General features: G+C 46.9%; 1 protein-coding gene across 1 annotated transcript; it reads left to right on the forward strand.

Moving 5' to 3' along the window:
- The first annotated feature begins 4,259 nt into the window (after positions 1 to 4,259).
- BAG2 (BAG cochaperone 2) lies at positions 4,260 to 18,833 on the forward strand. Its single transcript, XM_054062139.1, has 3 exons — positions 4,260 to 4,456; positions 13,450 to 13,559; positions 14,592 to 18,833. The coding sequence occupies exons 1-3, from the start codon at positions 4,275 to 4,277 to the stop codon at positions 14,990 to 14,992; spliced, it is 693 nt and encodes a 230-aa protein (XP_053918114.1). The 5' UTR covers positions 4,260 to 4,274; the 3' UTR covers positions 14,993 to 18,833.
- The last annotated feature ends 10 nt before the right edge of the window (positions 18,834 to 18,843 follow it).

Here is an 18,843-nt window from a genome sequence, read left to right on the forward strand (position 1 = left end):
GGGACATCCCACTGGCTCAGGCTGCCCAAGGCCCCATCCAACCTGGCCTGGAGCACCTCCAGGGATGGGGCAGCCACAGCTTCCCTGGGCAACCTGGGCCAGTGCCTCACCACTCTCATGGTGAAGAAATTCTTCCTTATGTCCAGTCTAAATCTGCCCCTCTCCAGTTTATACCTGTTCCCCCTGGTACTATCCCCACAAGCCTTTGTGAACAGTAGTGGCAAGCAAAAGTGACTTGGATTGCTGGAACCAATGCTCCCAGCAGGAACCTGAAGTATGAGAGATTCCATGTGAGTTGTTGGTAAGGCAGTGTGGTGGGTGCTTGCGAGAGAGAGAAGGTGCTGTTCTGTACAGACAAGTTAAATACAGTCTTGGAGCAAGTCACTACCAGGTGTGGATTCCCTGCACTGGCTGCCATGAAGCAGTCGGATAGGTTTTTTTATTATTATTATTGGCATAGAGAGAGAACATGAAACAATTTTGTTTCCAGTAAGCTTTTGTATTATTTTGGACAATAAAGGCTGGTAGAATGGCTTCACTTCTGCAAGCAGTCAGGGAGCTCTTAGAGTCGGCATCAGAACGATATCCTATCAGTGGCAGTATCTCCGGTATCTTGTTTTGAGGGATGCTGTTCAGGTTCTGCTTGCAGTAAGGGTTGTCTCTTTACTTTTTTCCAACTTTTCTCAGATTCTCCTAAATAGGCTTCTGGATTTTTAAAGCGTTCCTTGTTTTCTCCCATTTCTTGTGCTTTCAGAAGTTTCAGCTGTGCACTCACTTGTTTTGATGGCTTTATACAAAAACAGGCGGTGGTGGTGTTTCTTGTGTTCTCCTCACACTGAAAGTTACAGCCTCAAACAAGGCGTGTGTAGCTATCAAAAACCTCATTCCTCCTCCCTCAGCTCTGGGTTTAGCAGGAGACAGAGTTTATGCTGCATTCAGCTGGTCCAAGTTTTGGTCCTTTGGGCAGGACAGGGCCACCTCGGGGTCTCTCTGCGCCTCAGGAAGGGCACAGGGAGAAACTGAGGTGCCGCACAGCTGCCCTGTGGAGGGGGAGGTGGTGGCTTCTCACTGCTCGGGCAGGACAGGGCACGGGGTGAAACTGAGGCATCGGTAATCGCAGGAAACAACTGTCCTCAGTGGGTTTAATCTCTGTATGTGACCCGTCTGAACCCTGGCCCAACTGCGGTATCAATACAGGATGGGGTCAAGTTGACAGAGAGCAGCCCTGCGGAGAAGGGCTTGGGGGTGCTGGTGGATGAGAAGCTCGACATGAGCCGACAGTGTGCTCTCACAGCTCAGAAGACCAACGATGTCCTGGGCTGCATCCAAAGCAGCGTGGCCAGCAGGGCGAGGGACGGGATTCTGCCCCTCTGTTCCTCTCTTGGGAGACCTCATCTGGAGTACTGTGTCCAGTTCTGGAATCCTTAACATGAGAAGGATATGGAACTGTTGGAATGTGTCCAGAGGAGGCTACAAAGATGAGGAGAGATCTGAAGCACCTTCCCCATGAGGACAGGCTGAGAAAGTTGGGGTTATTCGGCTGGGAGAAGAGAAGGCTCCAGGGAAACCTTAGAGCAGCCTCCAGTACCTGAAGGGGCTACGGGAAAGCTGGGCAAGGGCTTTTTCCGAGGGTGTGCAGTGATGGGAGGAGGGGGGAATGGCTTTAAATTGGAGGGGGGGAAGATTTAGATGAGACATAAGGAAAAAATTCTTTGTGATGAAGGTGGTGAGGCATTGGCACAGGTTTCCCAGGGAAGCTGTGGCTGCCCCATCCCTGGAAGTGCTCAAGGCCAGGATGGATGGGGCTTTGAGCAACTTGCTCTGGTGGGAGGTGTCCCTGCCCAAGGCAGGGGGGTTGAAACTGCATGAGCTTTGAGGTCCCTTCCAACTCAAACCATTGTATGATTCTACAATTCTATGATTACTTGGTTCTAAGATTCCAGGATTTTAGGATTCTACTATTCCATGATTCCATTATTCTATGATTACATGATTACATGCTTTCTGGATTCCCTGATTCCTGGATTCAATGATTCTAGGTTTCAGTGATTTTAGGACTCTATGATTCCAAGATATTAGGATTCAATGATTTTAGGATTCTACTATTCTTATTCTGATTACATGATTCCCTGATTCTATGATTCCATGATTCCATAAGTCTATTATTCTGATTACATGATTCACTATTTCCTGATTCTATGATTCCACGATTCCTTTATTCAAAGATTCTGGGATTCAATGATGTTAGGATTCTATGATTTAATGATTCTAGGATTCTATTATTCTGATTCCATTATTCCCTAATTATATGATCCCACAATGTCACAAGTCTATGGTTCTGATTTCATGATTCTACAATTCCCTGATTCAAAGATTCTAGGATTCCATGATTCTAGGATTCTGTGGTTCTGATTCTACAATTCCCTAATTATATGATCCCACAATTTCATGAGTCTATGATTATGATTACATGATTCCACAATTCCCTGATGATATGATTCCACAACCCCTGGATTCAGCGATTCTAGGATTAAATTATTTTAGGATTCTATGATTCTGCAATTCCATGATACTAGGATTCTACGATTCTGATTTCATGATTCCCCAATTATATGATTCCATGATTTCACAAGTCTATGAGTGTGATTACAAGATTCCATGATTCCTGGATTTACAGATTCTAGAATTCAATGGTTTTAGGATTCTATGATTCCAAGACCATTCCAAGTCAGGGATTAAAATATTTTAGGATTCTATGAGTCTACGATTCTGATTCCACAATTCCCTTATTATATGTTCCCACAATTTCACAAGTTTATGATTCCATGATTATATGATTCACCAATTCCTGGATTCAGATATTCTAGGATTCAATGATTTTAGGATCCTATGATTCTATGATTCCCTCATTCAATTATTCCATGATTCTAGTGTTCTATGATTCTGACTCCATTATTCCCTTATTATATGATCCCACAATTTCACTAGTCTATGATTATGATTCCATGATTCCACAATTTCTCCATTCAATTATTCTGATTACATGACTCCACGATGCCTGGATTCAAAGATTCTGGGATTATATTATTTTAGGATTCCATGAATCTATGATTCCACGATTCTAGGATTCTATGATTCTGACTCCACAATTCCCTAATTATATGATCTGACAATTTCATGAGTCTATGATTATGATTACATGATTCCACGATTCCCTGATGATATGATTCCACAACCGCTGGATTCAGAGATTCTAGGATTAAATTATTTTAGGATTCTATGATTCTACGATTCCAAGATTCTAAGATTAAATTATTTTAGGATTCTATTATTCTACAATTCCATGATTTTAGAATTCTACTATTCTGACTCCATGATTCCCTAATTATATGATCTCACAATGTCACAAGTCTATGATTTCGATTACATGACTCCATGATTCCCTGGTTCTATGATTCCATGCTTTAATGAGTCTATTATTCTGATTCCATGATTCCCTGATTATATGATTAAAGAATTCTTGGATTCCAGTATTCTAGGATTCAAATATTTTAGGATTCTGTGATTCTATGATTTGATGATTTTAGGATTGTACGAGTTCATGATTCTAGGATTCCCTAATTATATGATCTGACAATTTCACAAGTCTATGGCTCTGATTCCATGATTACATGGTTCTAGGATTCCAGGATTTCAGGATTCTACTATTCCATGATTCTATGATTACATGATTACATGCTTTCTGGATTCCCCGATTCCTGGATTCAAAGATTCTAAGTTTCAATGATTTTAAGACTCTATGGTTCTGATTCCAAGATCTTGGGATTCAATGATTTCAGAATTCTACTATTCTGATTCTGATTACATGATTCCCTGATTCTATGATTCCATAAGTCTATGGTTCTGATTCCATGATTCCTTGATTACCTGATTCTATGATTCCACAGTTCCTGGATTCATAGATTCTAGGATTAAATGATTGTAGGATGCTATGATTCCATGATTCCAAGATTCTAGGATTAGATGATTGTAGGATTCTATGATTCCAAGATTCTAGGATTTGATGATTTTAGGATTCTATGGTTCCACAATTCCAGCACTCTAGGATCCCGTCATTCCCGACTCCCTACTGACCCCATGCCCCCTCTCCCCCATCCCCCCCTCCCCGTGCCTCCCCGGTGCCGCGGGCGGGGCGGGGCGGCTCCTCCCCGGGCTCTGGGGCGCGGGCAGTCGGGACGCGGGGAGGGAGCGGCCGCGGGCAGCGGGCGGGCGTTATGGCTCAGGCCAGGATCAGCGCAAAGGCGAGCGAGCAGCAGCAGCAGCAGCAGCAACAGCAGCAACAGCAGCAGCAGCAGCAGGCGGCGGGCGGGCAGCTCCGAGGGCGCTTCTACCGCTCTACCTCCATGGCGGACCGCTCCAGCCGCCTGCTCGAGAACCTCGACCAGCTGGAGCTCAGGTGCGGCGGCCGGGGGGCAGGAGCTGGGGGGGCAGGAGCTGGAGAGCAAGGGCTGGAGCTGGGGCTGCAGGAGCTGGAGAGCACAGGGCTGGAGGCGGGGGTGCAGGAGCTGGGAGTCTCGGGGTACAGGAGCAGGAGCTGGGGGGCAGGGGGTGCTAGAGCTGGAGGTGCAGGAGCCGCAGCGGGGGGGGGGGGGGGGCAGGAGCAGGAGCCGGGGGGCAGGAACTGGGGGTGCAGGAGCTGGAGGTGTAGGAGCCGGGGGTCTCTTGGGGTACAGGACCAGGAGCTGGGGGGCAAGGGGTGCTAGAGCTGGGGGTGCTAGAGCTGGAGGTGCAGGAGCTGGAGCTGGAGGGGCTGGAGCTGGGGGTCTCGGGGTGCAGGAGCAGGAGCCGGGGGCCAGGGGATGCTAGAGCTGGAGCTGGGGGTGCAGGAGCTGGAGGGTAGGAGCTGGAGCTGGGGGGGTAGGAGCTGGAGCTGGGGGGCAGGAGCTGGGAGTCTCGGGGTGCAGGAGCAGGGGCCGGGGAGTACGGGGTGCTAGAGCTGGAGCTGGGGGGGGCAGGAGCCGGGGGTCTCGGGGTATAGGAGCAGAAACTGGGGGTGCAGGAGCCGGAGGGCGGGAGGTGCAGGAGCCGGGAAACTGAGGGCGCAGGAGCTGGGGGGGATGGAGCTGGGAGGGATGGAGCTGGAGCTGAGGCTGGGGTGCAGGGTCTGGAGCTCACGGGACGCTGCGGAGCTGCGGGGCTGGAGCTGTCGGTGCAGGCGCTGCGGAGCCGGGCGGGCAGAGGCTGGGGCTGGCGGGGCGGGGGCCGGGCGGGCTGGAGCTGAGGCTGCGGCTCCACGCGCGGGGTAGGGGATTGCGGGGCAGAGGCTGGGGTTTGCGGGACAGGGGTTTGCGGGGCTGGCAGGTTTGGAGGTGGTGGAGCAGGGCTGTGCGGGGCTGAGGGGCAGGAGCTGGGACTGGAGGGGCAGGAGCTGGGACTGGGGGGGGCAGGAGCTGGGACTGGAGGGGCAGGAGCTGGGACTGGAGGGGCAGGAGCTGGGACTGGAGGGCAGGAGCTGGGAGTTGGGGGCAGGAGCTGGGGCTGAGGGGGGCAGGAGCTGGGGCTGAGGGGGGCAGGAGCTGGGACTGAGGGGGGCAGGAGCTGGGACTGGAGGGGCAGGAGCTGGGACTGAGGGGGGCAGGAGCTGGGACTGAGGGGGGCAGGAGCTGGGACTGGAGGGGCAGGAGCTGGGACTGAGGGGGGCAGGAGCTGGGTGGCAGGAGCTGGGGCTGAGGGGCAGGAGCTGGGGGGCAGGAGCTGGGCACTGCAGGTCCCAGGAGCCGCCTGGCCCAGAGCCGATGGTGCTGGCAGCCTCCCAGCAAGGGGAAGAGGTTTCCTGATGTGGTGGAGGGGAAAAAAAGGGTCCCCTCCATTGAGAATGAGTTCAAAATGGCAGGTGCTGCTCTGAGGTCATAGAATCCCTAGGTTGGAGAAGACTTTTTTGATCAGCCAGCCCAGCCGTACCCGTGCGGTAACTAAACCAGATCCCTGAGGTGAAGCAGTGTAGCCTGGAAACGCGAGAAGAAGGGAGCGCGCATGTGAATGTGTGGAATAGGCATTTTCCAGAGGAAGTACACAGGGTTTTTAGGATCTGTTTCTGTTTGAGGACCCTTGGCAGGTTGGTAGCGGTGTGGGCAGCAGTGGCCGGCGTGTGCCCAGCCCGGGGTCCTGGCCCCATCCCATCCCACCCTATCCTCTGGCCCTGGAGTAGCCGTCGCACAGCAGCGGGCAGGGAAGCCGAGGGCTCAGCGGGTGTGCGGGCGAGCAGAGGCTCTGACAGGGCCCGCGTGCCTGTGCGTGAAGCTTGGTGTGCCCCAGAGCTCCCTCTGCACTTAGTGGTTCAGCTATGGATGTTCTTACCCAGTCATGGAATGGGTTGGAAGGGACCTCAAAGCCCATCCATTTCCAGTTCTCACCAGACCAGGTTGCTCAAGACCCCATCCAACCTGGCCTTGAACACCTCCAGGGATGGGGCAGCCACAGCTTCCCTGGGCAACCTATGCCAGTGCCTCACCACTCTCATCGTGAAGAATTTCTTCCTAATGCCTAATCTAAATCTTCTTCTTCGAATTTAAAGCTATTCCCACATGACCTTTCACTCCAGGCCCTTGTAAAAAGTCCCTCCTCAGGTTTCTGGGAGCCTGTTTCAGGTACTGGAAGATCAATATAAGGTCTTGGAGCTTCTCGAGGCTGAACAACCCCAACTCTCTCAGCCTGTCCTTGTATGGGAGGTGCTCCAGCCCTCAGATCATCTTCATGGCCTCTTCTGGGCCTGTTCCAACAGTTCCATATCCTTCTTATGTTGAGGATTCCAGAACTGGACGCGGGACTCCAGATGGGGTGTCACGACCCAGTTTATGTCCACTTCCCTTCTGAGGTGTAGTTTCATTCTGTAGTTTAGGTGTGCTTTTCTGAAGTAATTGCAAATACGATGTCTGTTTCATCATTGTGCCAAGACCTGTCCCATCTCTTCCTGCTACTTGATGTTCCCCAGATAATCCCATTTGTTTTTTTTCCCAGTTTGGCAGCATGAGAGACCGTTCTTTGCCTTTAATCATCATCTTCATCCTCTCAGCTCTGCCTAATTACACAGTGTCCTTTCTGAGGTGGATGGATGCGCAGGGTGTACCACTGATTCACCTCCTGTCGGTACTGTTTCAACACGCCCTTTCCTTCATTACAGCTGCATATTGATCAGCAGCTTTCACAGAACCACCCAGAATGCTTCTAGGACTTGCCTGTAATTAAAAAAGCTCTGTGGGATACAGGAATTGCCTTTTCCCCAAAGTAACAGCGTTACTTTGCATTATTCAGGAGTGGACTTCATGGACTATTATATTAGCCTTTCACTTAGCTTGATTAAATCTCCTTGAAGTCCTTCACAGACTTCTCTGTATTTGACTAAACAAAATCACGGTCTGCAAACAAGTCTTGCCGCTCACATCCAGGTCTAGCGCATGAATATATGATCACAAAATGAGCATCAGAATATGCAAAAATGTGTTTTAAATTTGCTGAGCGACTCTGAAACAAAGCAGACGGTTTGGTTAACGAGAAAATATACCCCAAATAAAACTTCCCAGTTTGCTCTGGGTCCTTCAAACAGGCATAGCTCTGAACGTGGAACAGTGACAAAAAATAGCTCAGCTACTTTGATTAAAGTTACTGAAGTCTTATTCTTTTTTTCCATGCACAACTTATCAACATGCCTTATTTCAGTGTTACTTGAATGACAGGAAGAAGAGTTTCCACACTTCTTCTCCAGCTGGTTTAACTTCGCTATAGACCCTTGAGATGTTGTTTATAATAAGTAAAAGTTTGTCAATGTGAACCACAGCCCTAATTAAACCCCTTGACAAGCCTCAGTTGTCAAATTGCTTACAGTCAGCTGAACCCTATGGCAACCCTTGTCCCAGTGGAAATGCTCTGGCTTGAACAGCTTTCCCTCTTCTCCATTCCTTTCCACTGCAAGAGGTGCTTTCCTGACAGTAGTGGGGTATTTTTATACCTCCCGCTAGGTCTTTGCAGAGGCACTCTCTTCTGTAGGGAAAGTGAGCGGGAAAAATTTGGCTATCTGGGAACAAGCCCCTGGCAGGGTGGTGAGTGGGGCACATTGGTCCTTTGTATGGGCTTGGACTTTCATGTTGTCCTCACTGCCACAGAGTGCCAAGACATCTCTGGAGCAGCTGGAAGCGGGACTAGAGTCTTTATTTATGAGTCACTGCGTTCTGATGGTTGTATTGAGTGAACACGCAGTCCTAGGTGCAATGATACATGGGATAAGTCAGACTCTTGGGTTTGTTAGGGTTTTTTTAAGCTTAATTTTTTGTACTTTTTCTCCTGTTCTCCTTTGGAATAACCATATCCCCCCACCACTCATTTGTATGTTCACCTGAGAACACTAACTCAGTTTGAGCAGCTGAGGATGCCGGGGTGAACCTCCCTGCTTTTGTCTCCATCCAGTGCGCTCAGCTCTGTTTCAGGAAAAAAGCTGCCCCATCTTCAGATGTGTCTTATTTCCTTTGAAAACTTATCTGCATCTCCAGTGCAGAAGTTTTATAGTGAGCTATTTAAGTCAGTCAGTCAGTTTAAAGGACCAAGTTGTTGCAGCTGTCATAAGAAAGTGGGTATTGAGTTTCTCATCTGGAAACAAAAAGGCAGGCTGGTCCACCTGTTCCGCAGGGGAATGCTCTGCTCATGTAAATGGTATGTAGGAAAGAAAGGCGTCATGTGGCCAATTGCTCTTGGACCAGAGAAAATCGGAAGTAAGGAATGTTTTTTTAGTCTTAGGTAATGGATAGAATTTGTAGTTGATGTTCAAAGTGACGAATATGCTCCAAGTAAAAATATGATCAGTTATTTTCATCTGTTGGATAAACGAATATGCTGCTGCACCAAGATAATTGATAATTGGACACAAATATGAGTATTTTGCCTTTGCTTTTCTTTGCCTTCTATTCCTCGTTGTTTTTTTTGAGGCTTGGACTGTACTTCCACCGTTTTCCATGGCAGTCACTTCCACTAGATGTTTATCTTCCTTTCAGTCCCCCACCTCAAGAAAGTAAAGATTTACACAGACCTATGACGTTGAATCAGATTTAAGGAAAGAAGTTGAGAGCCAACTGCAAGGTGTTGACCTGACGCTCTCAGGGCGAGTAAGGAGGGAAGGTGTGCTGTGCTTGCAGGGGCTGCTGAGAACTGGGGAAAAGGAGGACCTAGTGGGATCCATCCCAGTGCCGGGGCAGGCACCTGGAGACTTTGCTACAAGCTGGGGTGGTGAAATAAGGGGAAGTGGTGGGAGGTCCTTGAGAAACCCGCCCCCTAGTCTGGGAGCACTATTTTCATGAGGTTGACATCCGCCGTTTCCATGGGATTTGGTATTTTTCTCCTAGAGCGCTGTTCTGAAATGATCCTATCTCCTTTTGTTGACCTCTATGCGATCCAGGTCCCTGGCAGCTGGCCTTGCCTCTGCTCCATGGTCTTGCCTTTCTCAGGCCATTTCCCTACTGCATGCAACTGCAGCTTGATGTCTGGCTGGCTGCTGAGGTGCTATCACACCTCACCTGCAGCCTACCCTTGAGAGACCTCTGAATGCCGAGGAGTTTAATTTCAGGGCTATTTAGTCCCATCCCACACCTCATAATTCATAGGACCATAGAATAGTTTGGGTTGGAAGGGGCCTTAAAGATCATCCGGTTCCAACCCCCCTGCCATGGGCAGGAACACGTCCCACTATTTCAGGCTGCCCAAAGCCCCATCCAACCTGGCCTTGAACACCTCCAGCGATGGGACAGCCACAACTTCCCTGAGTAACCTGTGCCAATGCCTCGCTACTCTCATAGAGAAGAAATTCTCCCTTATGTCTAGTCTAAAACTGCCCCTCTCCAGTTCATACCCATTCCCCCTTGCCCTATCACCACAATCCTTTGTGAACAGTCCCTACACAGCTTTCTTGTAGCCCCTTCAGGTACTGGAAGGTCGCTATAAGGTCTCCTCTGAGCCTTCTCTTCTCCAGACTGAATAGCCCCAACTCTCTCAGACTGTCTCTCAGAGGCCCACTTCTCCAGCCTGTCCAGGTCCCTCTGGATGACATCCCGTCCTTCCGGTGTGGCAACTACACCACTCAGCTTGGTGTCATCCGCAGACTTGCTGAGGGTGCACTCAATCTCACTGTCAATATCATTGATAAAAATATTGAACAGCACCAGTCCCAGTATGGACCCCTGAGGGACACCCCTCGTCACGGATCTCCATCTGGACTTTGAGCCATTGACCAGTACTCTCCAAATAATGACCATCCAACCTGTTTCTTATCCACCAAACAGTCCACCCATCAAATCCATATCTCTCTGATTTAGAGAGAAGGATGTTGTGGGGGACCATGTCAAAGGCTTTACAGAAGTCTAGATAGATCACATCCATTGGTTTACCCGTGTCCACTGCTGCGCTTACCCCATCACAGAAAGCCACCAAGTTGGTCAAACAGAACTTGCCCCTGGTGAAGCCATGCTGGCTGCCATTAGTCACCTCCCTGTCCTCCAGGTGCTTTAGCATAGCTTCTAGGAGGATCTGTTCCGTGATCTTCCCAGGCACAGAGGTGAGGATGACAGGTTAGTAGTTCCCAGGGTCGTCTTTTCTACCCTTTTTAAAACTGGTCCCTCTGCCCATGTCCCTCTGGATGACATCTCGTCCTTGGGATGGTAGTTGCCAGGGTCGTCAGTTAGTTGGTAGTTCCCAGGGTCATCTTTCCTACCCCTTTTTAAAACTGGGCACAATGTTACCCTTCTCCCAGTCACCAGGGACTTCTCCTGACTGCCATGACTTTTCAAATATCATGGAGAGTGGCTTGGCGACCACATTGGTTAAGACAGAAATTTTTAGAAGGAATAGCAGAGGGGTGAGGTTGTCGATGCGCTGCTTCCCTGTCCCTTTCCTCTGACTGTAGGAGCTGCTGCTCCTCCTTCACGTGCTGTTACGCGGTTCCAAAGTTGGTGCTTATTTTTACTGCTCTTTATGGAGGCAAATACACTAAAATTAAAATCCCAGTGGATTTGAGTTGTGTGGCACTCTGTATTGCAGTTTAAAAAGTGGTTAACGTAATTCCCAAGAAGCAATTATTGCAAATAAAATAGTTCTCAAGATTTGGTTATATGACTTTCTAGAAAATAATGTCAACCGAAGTCCTACTTCGTAAATAATGAGAGTGTTTTTTTGCATTATACGATGATTAATTCTGGTCATTTGGCATTTAGGTCCTACCTTGCATGCCAGTAGCTGGCTTTTGGAAGCAGTGATGTTTTAAGCACTCTTTTGAATTGCATCAATTCAGGATGCATCTCTGCAATGCAGGTTTTCCACATTCTTCATAGGACACAGCAAAGCCTGTGGCAGTTGGGGATTTAGCCATGCGCTGAAGGCAGATCTTTGGTTTTTAAGTCAGTACAATGGTCTAATGAAGCAGATTTTAAAACACTATTAAAATTGAAATTCTGCACTTCCAAATTTTGATTTTAAGCTTTCTTACAACCACAGTGCATTTTTTAAATTGTGAAAATACAAGCTTTTATAAAGGCATGGCGAGGCATCTATGAAAATATTGCCAGACTTCCTAAATTACAAAGTGCAGACGTCTGAAGTATGAAATGACTCTACCTGCCTCTCCGCTCTTCCTAACCAGTCCAAAATAATAATTAAAAGTATTTGCTCTCGGCAAGAATTTGCATTGCATTAACTTTTCCCACTCTTTCTCAGAACAAACATTAAAGGCGAGGCCCAAAGCTTCTGCTTTCACTGACTAAACCAGGCTAAATGTTTTGTAAATCAGAACTATTTTGTGAGCGGGCTGCCTGTAAAGTGTGGCTATTTATACGCTTAGATGCTCCCATTCTGCCTCCTTTTGCCTGCTTTTATTGCTGTTTCTCCTAAGTTGCCTGCCCTCGTCAGCTTTCGAGGAAGGAGCAGCAGCTCCATACCTATGTCCAGAGACAAGCCTTCTTCCACAGAAGCAGCAATGAACCCATCACCATTTTGGGGCAGCGTCCCGTAATGTAGAAGACCGTAGAGCATCTAAGGGACTTAACAATGTTTTGTTTTCCCTTTCCTGGCCAGGTTTAATAAACATGTCAGGATGGATGAATACCCGTGCTGTTTACAGCAGCCAGACCTCCCCGGCTGGGTCTTGCAAGCATCCAAATCCATCAGCCAGGTTCACGGGATGTTCTGCTTTTCTGTGGGGTATGCGAATGCAGAGTTGATGTTTTTTGGCACAACTCTCGCAGCTGGTTGCAGCTTGGCTCTGCAAGCCCCTACCCTCCAGCCTCCGGGGCAAAGCCAGGGAAGGGAGAACGTTTCCTTGTTGCCTTCAGTCTCCCAAGTAGACAGTTCCCAGACGGGCTTTTTCCTCTCCCTAAAACCATGGCATGGAATAAGACGTGAATTAAGGAACTTAAATTTCTAGTATGGCATTTTCACATCACCCACGGCCAGAGGGGTCTGCAGCTGATGCCACAAGGAAGGCAGACTATGGGCATGAAACCACGAGACTTACTGAGACTGAGCAGTTATCAGGGAGAGCAGTTTCTGATGGGCTTTTCCCCTCCCTGCGTGACATTTGAGTTTCATCACAGTGAACAGGACTGGAGTAGGGGTCCTGTTTGGGAGGAATTGGGTTTCCTGCTTCCCTGCAAGCCGAGAAATAGGAGCTGCTCCCTCACAAGACTCCTCCCTGTGTGAATCACAGTGAGCATCTCTGCATGGAAAACACCAGTGACCATAAGAGCTGGTGGTCCAACATCTTTTTCCAGCAACTAAGGCACACCACTAAGGGAGAAGCCCTTGTTAGATTAGTAAAGTGTGTGTGAGCTTTGTCCCTCTTGCCTTTTTCTCTCCCTTGTGAAATGGGTTGTTTGGCTACAGGGTGGCGTCGGAGTTTTCTGGAGCGTTTGTTGCTTTGCAGGTGGGTTGTTGGGGTTCTGCCCTGCTGGCCTGGAGGTGGTGAGAGAGCCAGTCCACCTCCCTGCCTCCATCCCTACAGCTGCAGCCTTCTGCCAAAGTTCCCTGGCGGGGATTCGGTCCATTTTGCTTCTAGTTAAGCAGCTGATAGTAATTGCCAATTTGCCACTTAGGACTTTCTGCTGTGAGGCTGCGGTATTGCCAGGCTGACCATGGAGTAGGATAGAACATTGTCAGTACAATAAAAGATTTAAGACTGATCGAATTACTGTTTCTTCCAGGGTGATTTTTTTTTTCACCATTTGTTTATTTTTTAAAATTACATTGAGTCTTTAAAAGTGAAGTTAAGATACAGGAGAAGGTCATGAAACCAGAGAGTTTGGCTCATGGATAATTAAGAACTGACTGCACTTCTTAAGCTACAAAACCAGTTCTTGGCAGCTATATAGCTGAGCAGCTATTTTATTATTTAAACTTTTTGTTTGGTTCAACCATGTTCAGGGTAGAGGCTTTCCGTGATGCAGCATCTGCTATGGAACAAGAGAAAGAAATCCTGCTAGAAATGATCCACAATATCCAGAACAGCCAGGATATGAGACACATCAGTGAAGGTGAGAAGCTGCTTTGCCATACGCTCCCAACTGACCCGCAGTCAAAACAGCCATTGCCTTAGGGAGCAGCAGCTCCATTGGATCGCTTGCTGCTGGTAGAGATACGGGCATTGGAGCCAGATGAGGTCACTGAAGGGACCTCTTACCCTGGGATCTCCTTTTTCTTGCCTGTGTAAATTCACATACTGCTCAGCTGGATTGTTGGCCATGAATATCAGTCGTGTATGTGAAAGCCCAGACTCCGTTCACTGATTTATTTTCAAAGTCAGGGCTACTATAGTTCAGCTGAGGGAGAGAAGTTGATAATAATGACAATGATTAAATATAGTTGAAAAATACTAATGGCTTTGACTACTGGACAGGCATGAGTGCTACAAAGTGTACAGCCTGCAAGAATCCGATGATTAAAGTTGTCATGATCGCGTGATATACGGCTTTAAATGTATTCCCTAAATTTGTACGTTTCATATCAGGGGCTTTAAATTACTGGTTTTTTGGCTCTTCAAAAGCCTACACGCCAAATATGTTCTGTCCATATTTTAGGAAAACCCCTAAGTTTTCAGAAAATAAAGAACCACTTTTTTCATGGCCCCTAATTGCACCTGGCAGTCAGAAATCAGTTTTCTCTTTATGGCCTTCTGGGGCACTGTTTAAACCTCTCCCACAGTAGCAGACAAGGTCCTTAATGTGCCTGTTCTGTTAATGAATCACATTTCCCGATAACATTGTATGCTTTTCTTTAATGTGACACAGCAAGCACTGTGTCAGCAGCCGAAAAGCATTGCTTACATTTTTAGTAGAGCTTAAAGCCTCCTTTCAAATCAGAAGACGCAAGCTTCTGTGAAATCAGCAGGATTTAGGCAAATGCAAAAAACTCATTTCTGGCCCCTGGAGATCTTGTGAATTGCCAATTACTTAAAAAAACCAACCTTGTTTATTGCAAAGCTGTAGCAGTTCAATTGTTTTCATGATGTTCTTTGCAGAGGAAAGTATTCACCTAAAACCTAGAATACTTTCTTGGTTTTGATTTAGGTGAGAGAGAAGAACTTAATTTGACTGCCAATCGCCTGATGGGTCGAACTCTCACTGTGGAGGTTTCTGTAGAAACCATCCGAAACGCCCAGCAGCAGGAATCTCTACTCCACGCCACGAAGATGATCGATGAAATTGTCAATAAACTTCTAGATGATTTGGAAGATGCCAAAATCCGCTTAATGTCGCTTTATGGTGCGTGCACATCTGATGTGCCAGCAGGACCCATCGATCAGAAATTTCAGTCTGTGGTCATTGGATGTGCCATCGAGGATCAGAAGAAAATCAAAAGGCGTCTAGAGACTCTGCTCAGAAACTTAGAAAATTCTGAAAAGTCCATCACATTGTTGGAGCACCAGAAGTCGACTGTTCGACAGTCTTGCAACAGCAAACAGGATTAAACTCTCCTCCTGGCTACTTCTGGCAAATCACAGGATGAGCAAATCTCCGTAAAAAGCACACAGAAGCTAAGGAAAAAAAAAAATCTCTGTACAAACACGCACGTAGATACGCATGCACACGCACCAAAGTATCTTTGATTGCGAGGTGCGAGCATTTAATGGGTTTCGGTAGCACTGGCATTTTCTTTTGGCAATAAAGAATGCTATCAGGGGTTGTCCTGTAGAATCAATACCACTCTGTTGCACACTGTAATTGTGCTTCTGGTGAACTGTCAGAAGCCATCAGAATCCAGCCTCTCCTCTGCTCTCCTTGGTTGTTTTTTTTTTAAACTAAAGTTGTTCTGTCCTGTAGTGAGGTTTCAGCTTTTCTCTGCTGTACACATAGTGTGTGAGCCAGACTTTTGGGAAGAAAGACAAACCTTGGCAATAAATCCAAAACATTAATAAACTGTATATGGTATTTTCATAAACAACACACTGTCCTATTTATTGCCAGTTATAATGTGAATAATTTGGCACTAATCTTAAGTAGATTGCAAAACAGACAGATACCTCCAGTTTGTAACTGAGCAAGTGGAAAGCAACACATCCATCCAAAGGTCACAACCAAGGCTGGAAATGACCTCCAGCTCTAATGATACACCATTCCAAGCCCACCAGGTGAACCCTACTGCCCCCCACCACACCATTCCACAATTGCCTGGTGAACCCTCCTGCCACCTGGCTGTGTTTTGAGGTTGCTGTTTATTTTTCTGTAAAAGATATATAAAGGCTACGGGCATTTTTCAGCTGCTATACTGCAAATTGATTCTGCATTATTGTCTGTGACTTAACAGAGCAAAATGGTCGAATGCTCAGCTAGCAGGTACCTTGTTTGTTTCTTGTGTAGGACAATACTAAAACTCTTACATTTAACGTTACTTACTGTTTGGGGGAAGGGTTTGCTTTGGTTTTTCCTTCTTCTTCCCCTCCCTAATTTCTGCTCATTATCGCTACTCTAATTCACCAGCTGTGGGTCAAGAGCGGCAGGTTTGAGGGTGAGCATGGAATTTTGCCCCCCTCCATCACCTGTCAGTCTCACAGTATCTCCCTCTGGGCTACTGCTCAGAGACAGGAGCTTGGCTCAGCTGTGAGCATGGCACGAAGAAGCTGAAATGACACCGCAGATTCCTCGGTGGCAGAGCCCTGCCTTGAGCATTGCAGTCCGAGCGTCACACCTGGATGCTCAAGGAGCACCAGTCCAAGGTGGGAGCTTCTAGTGTCGGGCTCCTCCCACACAAGCGAAGCTCTGGAGCTCCATGGCTTTAAACACCTTCTGTATGCAAGCACACAGGAGCGGGAACTGGCACTTCTCAGAAACCTCAGCAATTATGAGATTAACGACGCTGCATTTGATCTGCAGAAATGGCACTTCAGGCACATGCTTCCAAACCAAACTTTCAGCTTTGAGATTGTGAAAGTTTCCAAAAACCTGGTAAGATTAATTCTATAATTCCACTTTAAAAATAACTGGTTTATTTTCATGTGCTTTAGATCCTTGCGAATTCTAGCAGAGGTAAAGTTTCCAGCTATTTAACAGCATTAAACCCTGTAATAGTAATATACAGCACAGGTTGTTCTCAGAAATCATGCTGTGAAAGAGTTAAGTTGAACACAGCCTACTGATGCTTAGAATATTCCTTCAGTGTTTGGTTCATAGAAACAGAATGGTTTGGGTTGGAAGTGACCTTCAAGCCCATCCAGTTCCACAGCCCCTGCCGTGGGCAGGGACATACCACTAGATCAGGTTGCTCCAAGCCACATCCAACCTGGCGCTGAATACCTCCAGGGATGGGGCAGTCACAGCTTCCCTGGGCAACCCGTGCCAGTGCTTCAATACCCTCACAGTAAAAAGTTCCTAATATTTAATCCAAATCTCCCCTCTTCCAGCTTAAAACCGTTAGCCCTTGTTCTGTCCCTGCATTTCCTGATCAAGAGCCCCGTCTCCAGCTTTCCTTTAGCCCCTGCAGTTCTGGAAGCTGCTCTAAGGTCTCCCCAGAGCCTTCTCATCTCCAGGCTGAACAACCCCAGCTCTCTCAGCGTGTTTTTTTAAGGCTGTTATAAGGTTATCGAGGCCAAGAGTGTTAAGGTAATGTGTTTTGTTTTTTTTTTTCTTTTTTAGATCCTCTTCATTGTACCGATAGCTAAAAGTATTTCTATGGCACTTGTACAAGTGTTTTTGTTCTCAAGTACAAAACCAAAGTGACACAATCTGCACACGTACAGACGAGTTAATAGTGTGACTTATTTTGACTTAAGTTACCCGTGTATTTTAAAAATTCATTAGGCTTCCCCTTCCGTAAGTCCTGGCCCATCTGCACTACAGCCCTCCTTCCCCTCTCCTCTGCTTTGAGATTACGTACTGAGATGCCACATCCCTTGAAGATCTCATAGATTTGAACAATCTAATTTCAAAACCAGTGATCCTATCCTTCAGGTTTCTTTTCCATGGTCGTACCTGTACGACACAGCAAAGACACCTTAGGTTTTTCCTGTGTCTCATACTGGCTCTCATCCTAAACACACATCAGTGTTACCACAACTCAGATCGCCACACAGAGGTGGCATCAAACCCATAACAGATCAACAGATGAACAGAATAAGGTTTTTCACTTTTTTTCGAGTGCTATCAGTTGTCAAAAATGAAATCACAGCAGACCTAAAACAGCTGGGACAAAGGAGGCATGAGGAAAACCAGTCAGCTTTTGGTCCCAATATCTCCTGAGCAATAAACCAGGCTGTGCTCCCCCGCTCAATGTAAGCCAGGCTTGGAAATGGGATATTTGCAACCAATGAACATTTTCTCAGAGGCACTGGGAAGTCCCCAGGTGCTTACAGTGGTCATCTCCGGGATGGTAAAAGCCATATTAAATGGCCACTCCAGCCTCTCAAGGCTGAATGTGATACAGCTGCACAGCACATAGAGAACCTCATCTGAACAGCGTCAAAGCTTCAGCTTTCTCAAGGTCTTAATTTCATTGTAGTTAAGCACCTTCCTAACCAAAAAACATGTGACCATAAAAATGTGAGTTTTCTTGCATTTCAGGATGTTTTCTTGCCTAAAACATTGCTAATTAATCCTTATTAGAGGTGTTGAGCAAGCAAATTGTTGTCTGCATGCAAAATTGCATGCAAGAGGAAGCACGAGTATATTACTTCCCACATTCCTGAGATACCAGGCTAAAAAGGCAGACCCAGATGCTGCAAGCTGTTTTACTAGGGGGGTAAAAAAAGGCCAGGAAGGGAGTAGTTACCTGTTTCTTTCCAGGAAATGCATCAGAGATCTTTGCTATATTATTAGTAATATTTTAATGCCATTTGCAATGTTTACAAACATCCACTTAAGCCTTGTCACTGTATTAGCCAGACCAGTCATGAAAAGGAAAGGGACCAGAAAGAGCAGAATAGAGTCCATTTTATATTTGACTGAATGAGAAACCGGAGGCAAGCGCTCATAAACAACATTTCTGTTAGATTGGGGATGCCCACAGTTGCTCCTCTGAGGGAATTCAATGCGTGCCCCCTTGGACTCCAGCTGTTCACAACATCTGGGCTAGAACTGGGCACCTGGGTTTCTTGAGCAGATCCAGGCTGCACAGCTACAGGGTTAGAGCAATTGTTTTGTAAAAACTTAATACACTGACATTTTAATACAACCACAAAAGTAGTGACCTGTATTAGACCAAACAGGAATCAAACTGATGTGTTTAAATTGTATAATACAACTAACCCGTAGAGATATCACAGGAATGGCATACACGGAATACTCAGTTTTAAACATTTATTTTTCCACACAAGGATTTACTGTAAGT

Source organism: Cuculus canorus, chromosome 3 (assembly GCF_017976375.1).
Source record: "Cuculus canorus isolate bCucCan1 chromosome 3, bCucCan1.pri, whole genome shotgun sequence".
Taxonomy (NCBI): Eukaryota; Metazoa; Chordata; class Aves; order Cuculiformes; family Cuculidae; genus Cuculus; species Cuculus canorus.

Excerpts from the sequence above, each read along its gene's own strand:
- BAG2 (XM_054062139.1), top strand. The coding sequence starts at position 4,275 with ATGGCTCAGGCCAGGATCAGCGCAAAGGCGAGCGAGCAGCAGCAGCAG. Across the intron at positions 4,457-13,449 it reads CTCGACCAGCTGGAGCTCAG|GGTAGAGGCTTTCCGTGATG; the intron begins GTGCGGCGGCCG and ends AACCATGTTCAG. Across the intron at positions 13,560-14,591 it reads TATGAGACACATCAGTGAAG|GTGAGAGAGAAGAACTTAAT; the intron begins GTGAGAAGCTGC and ends GTTTTGATTTAG.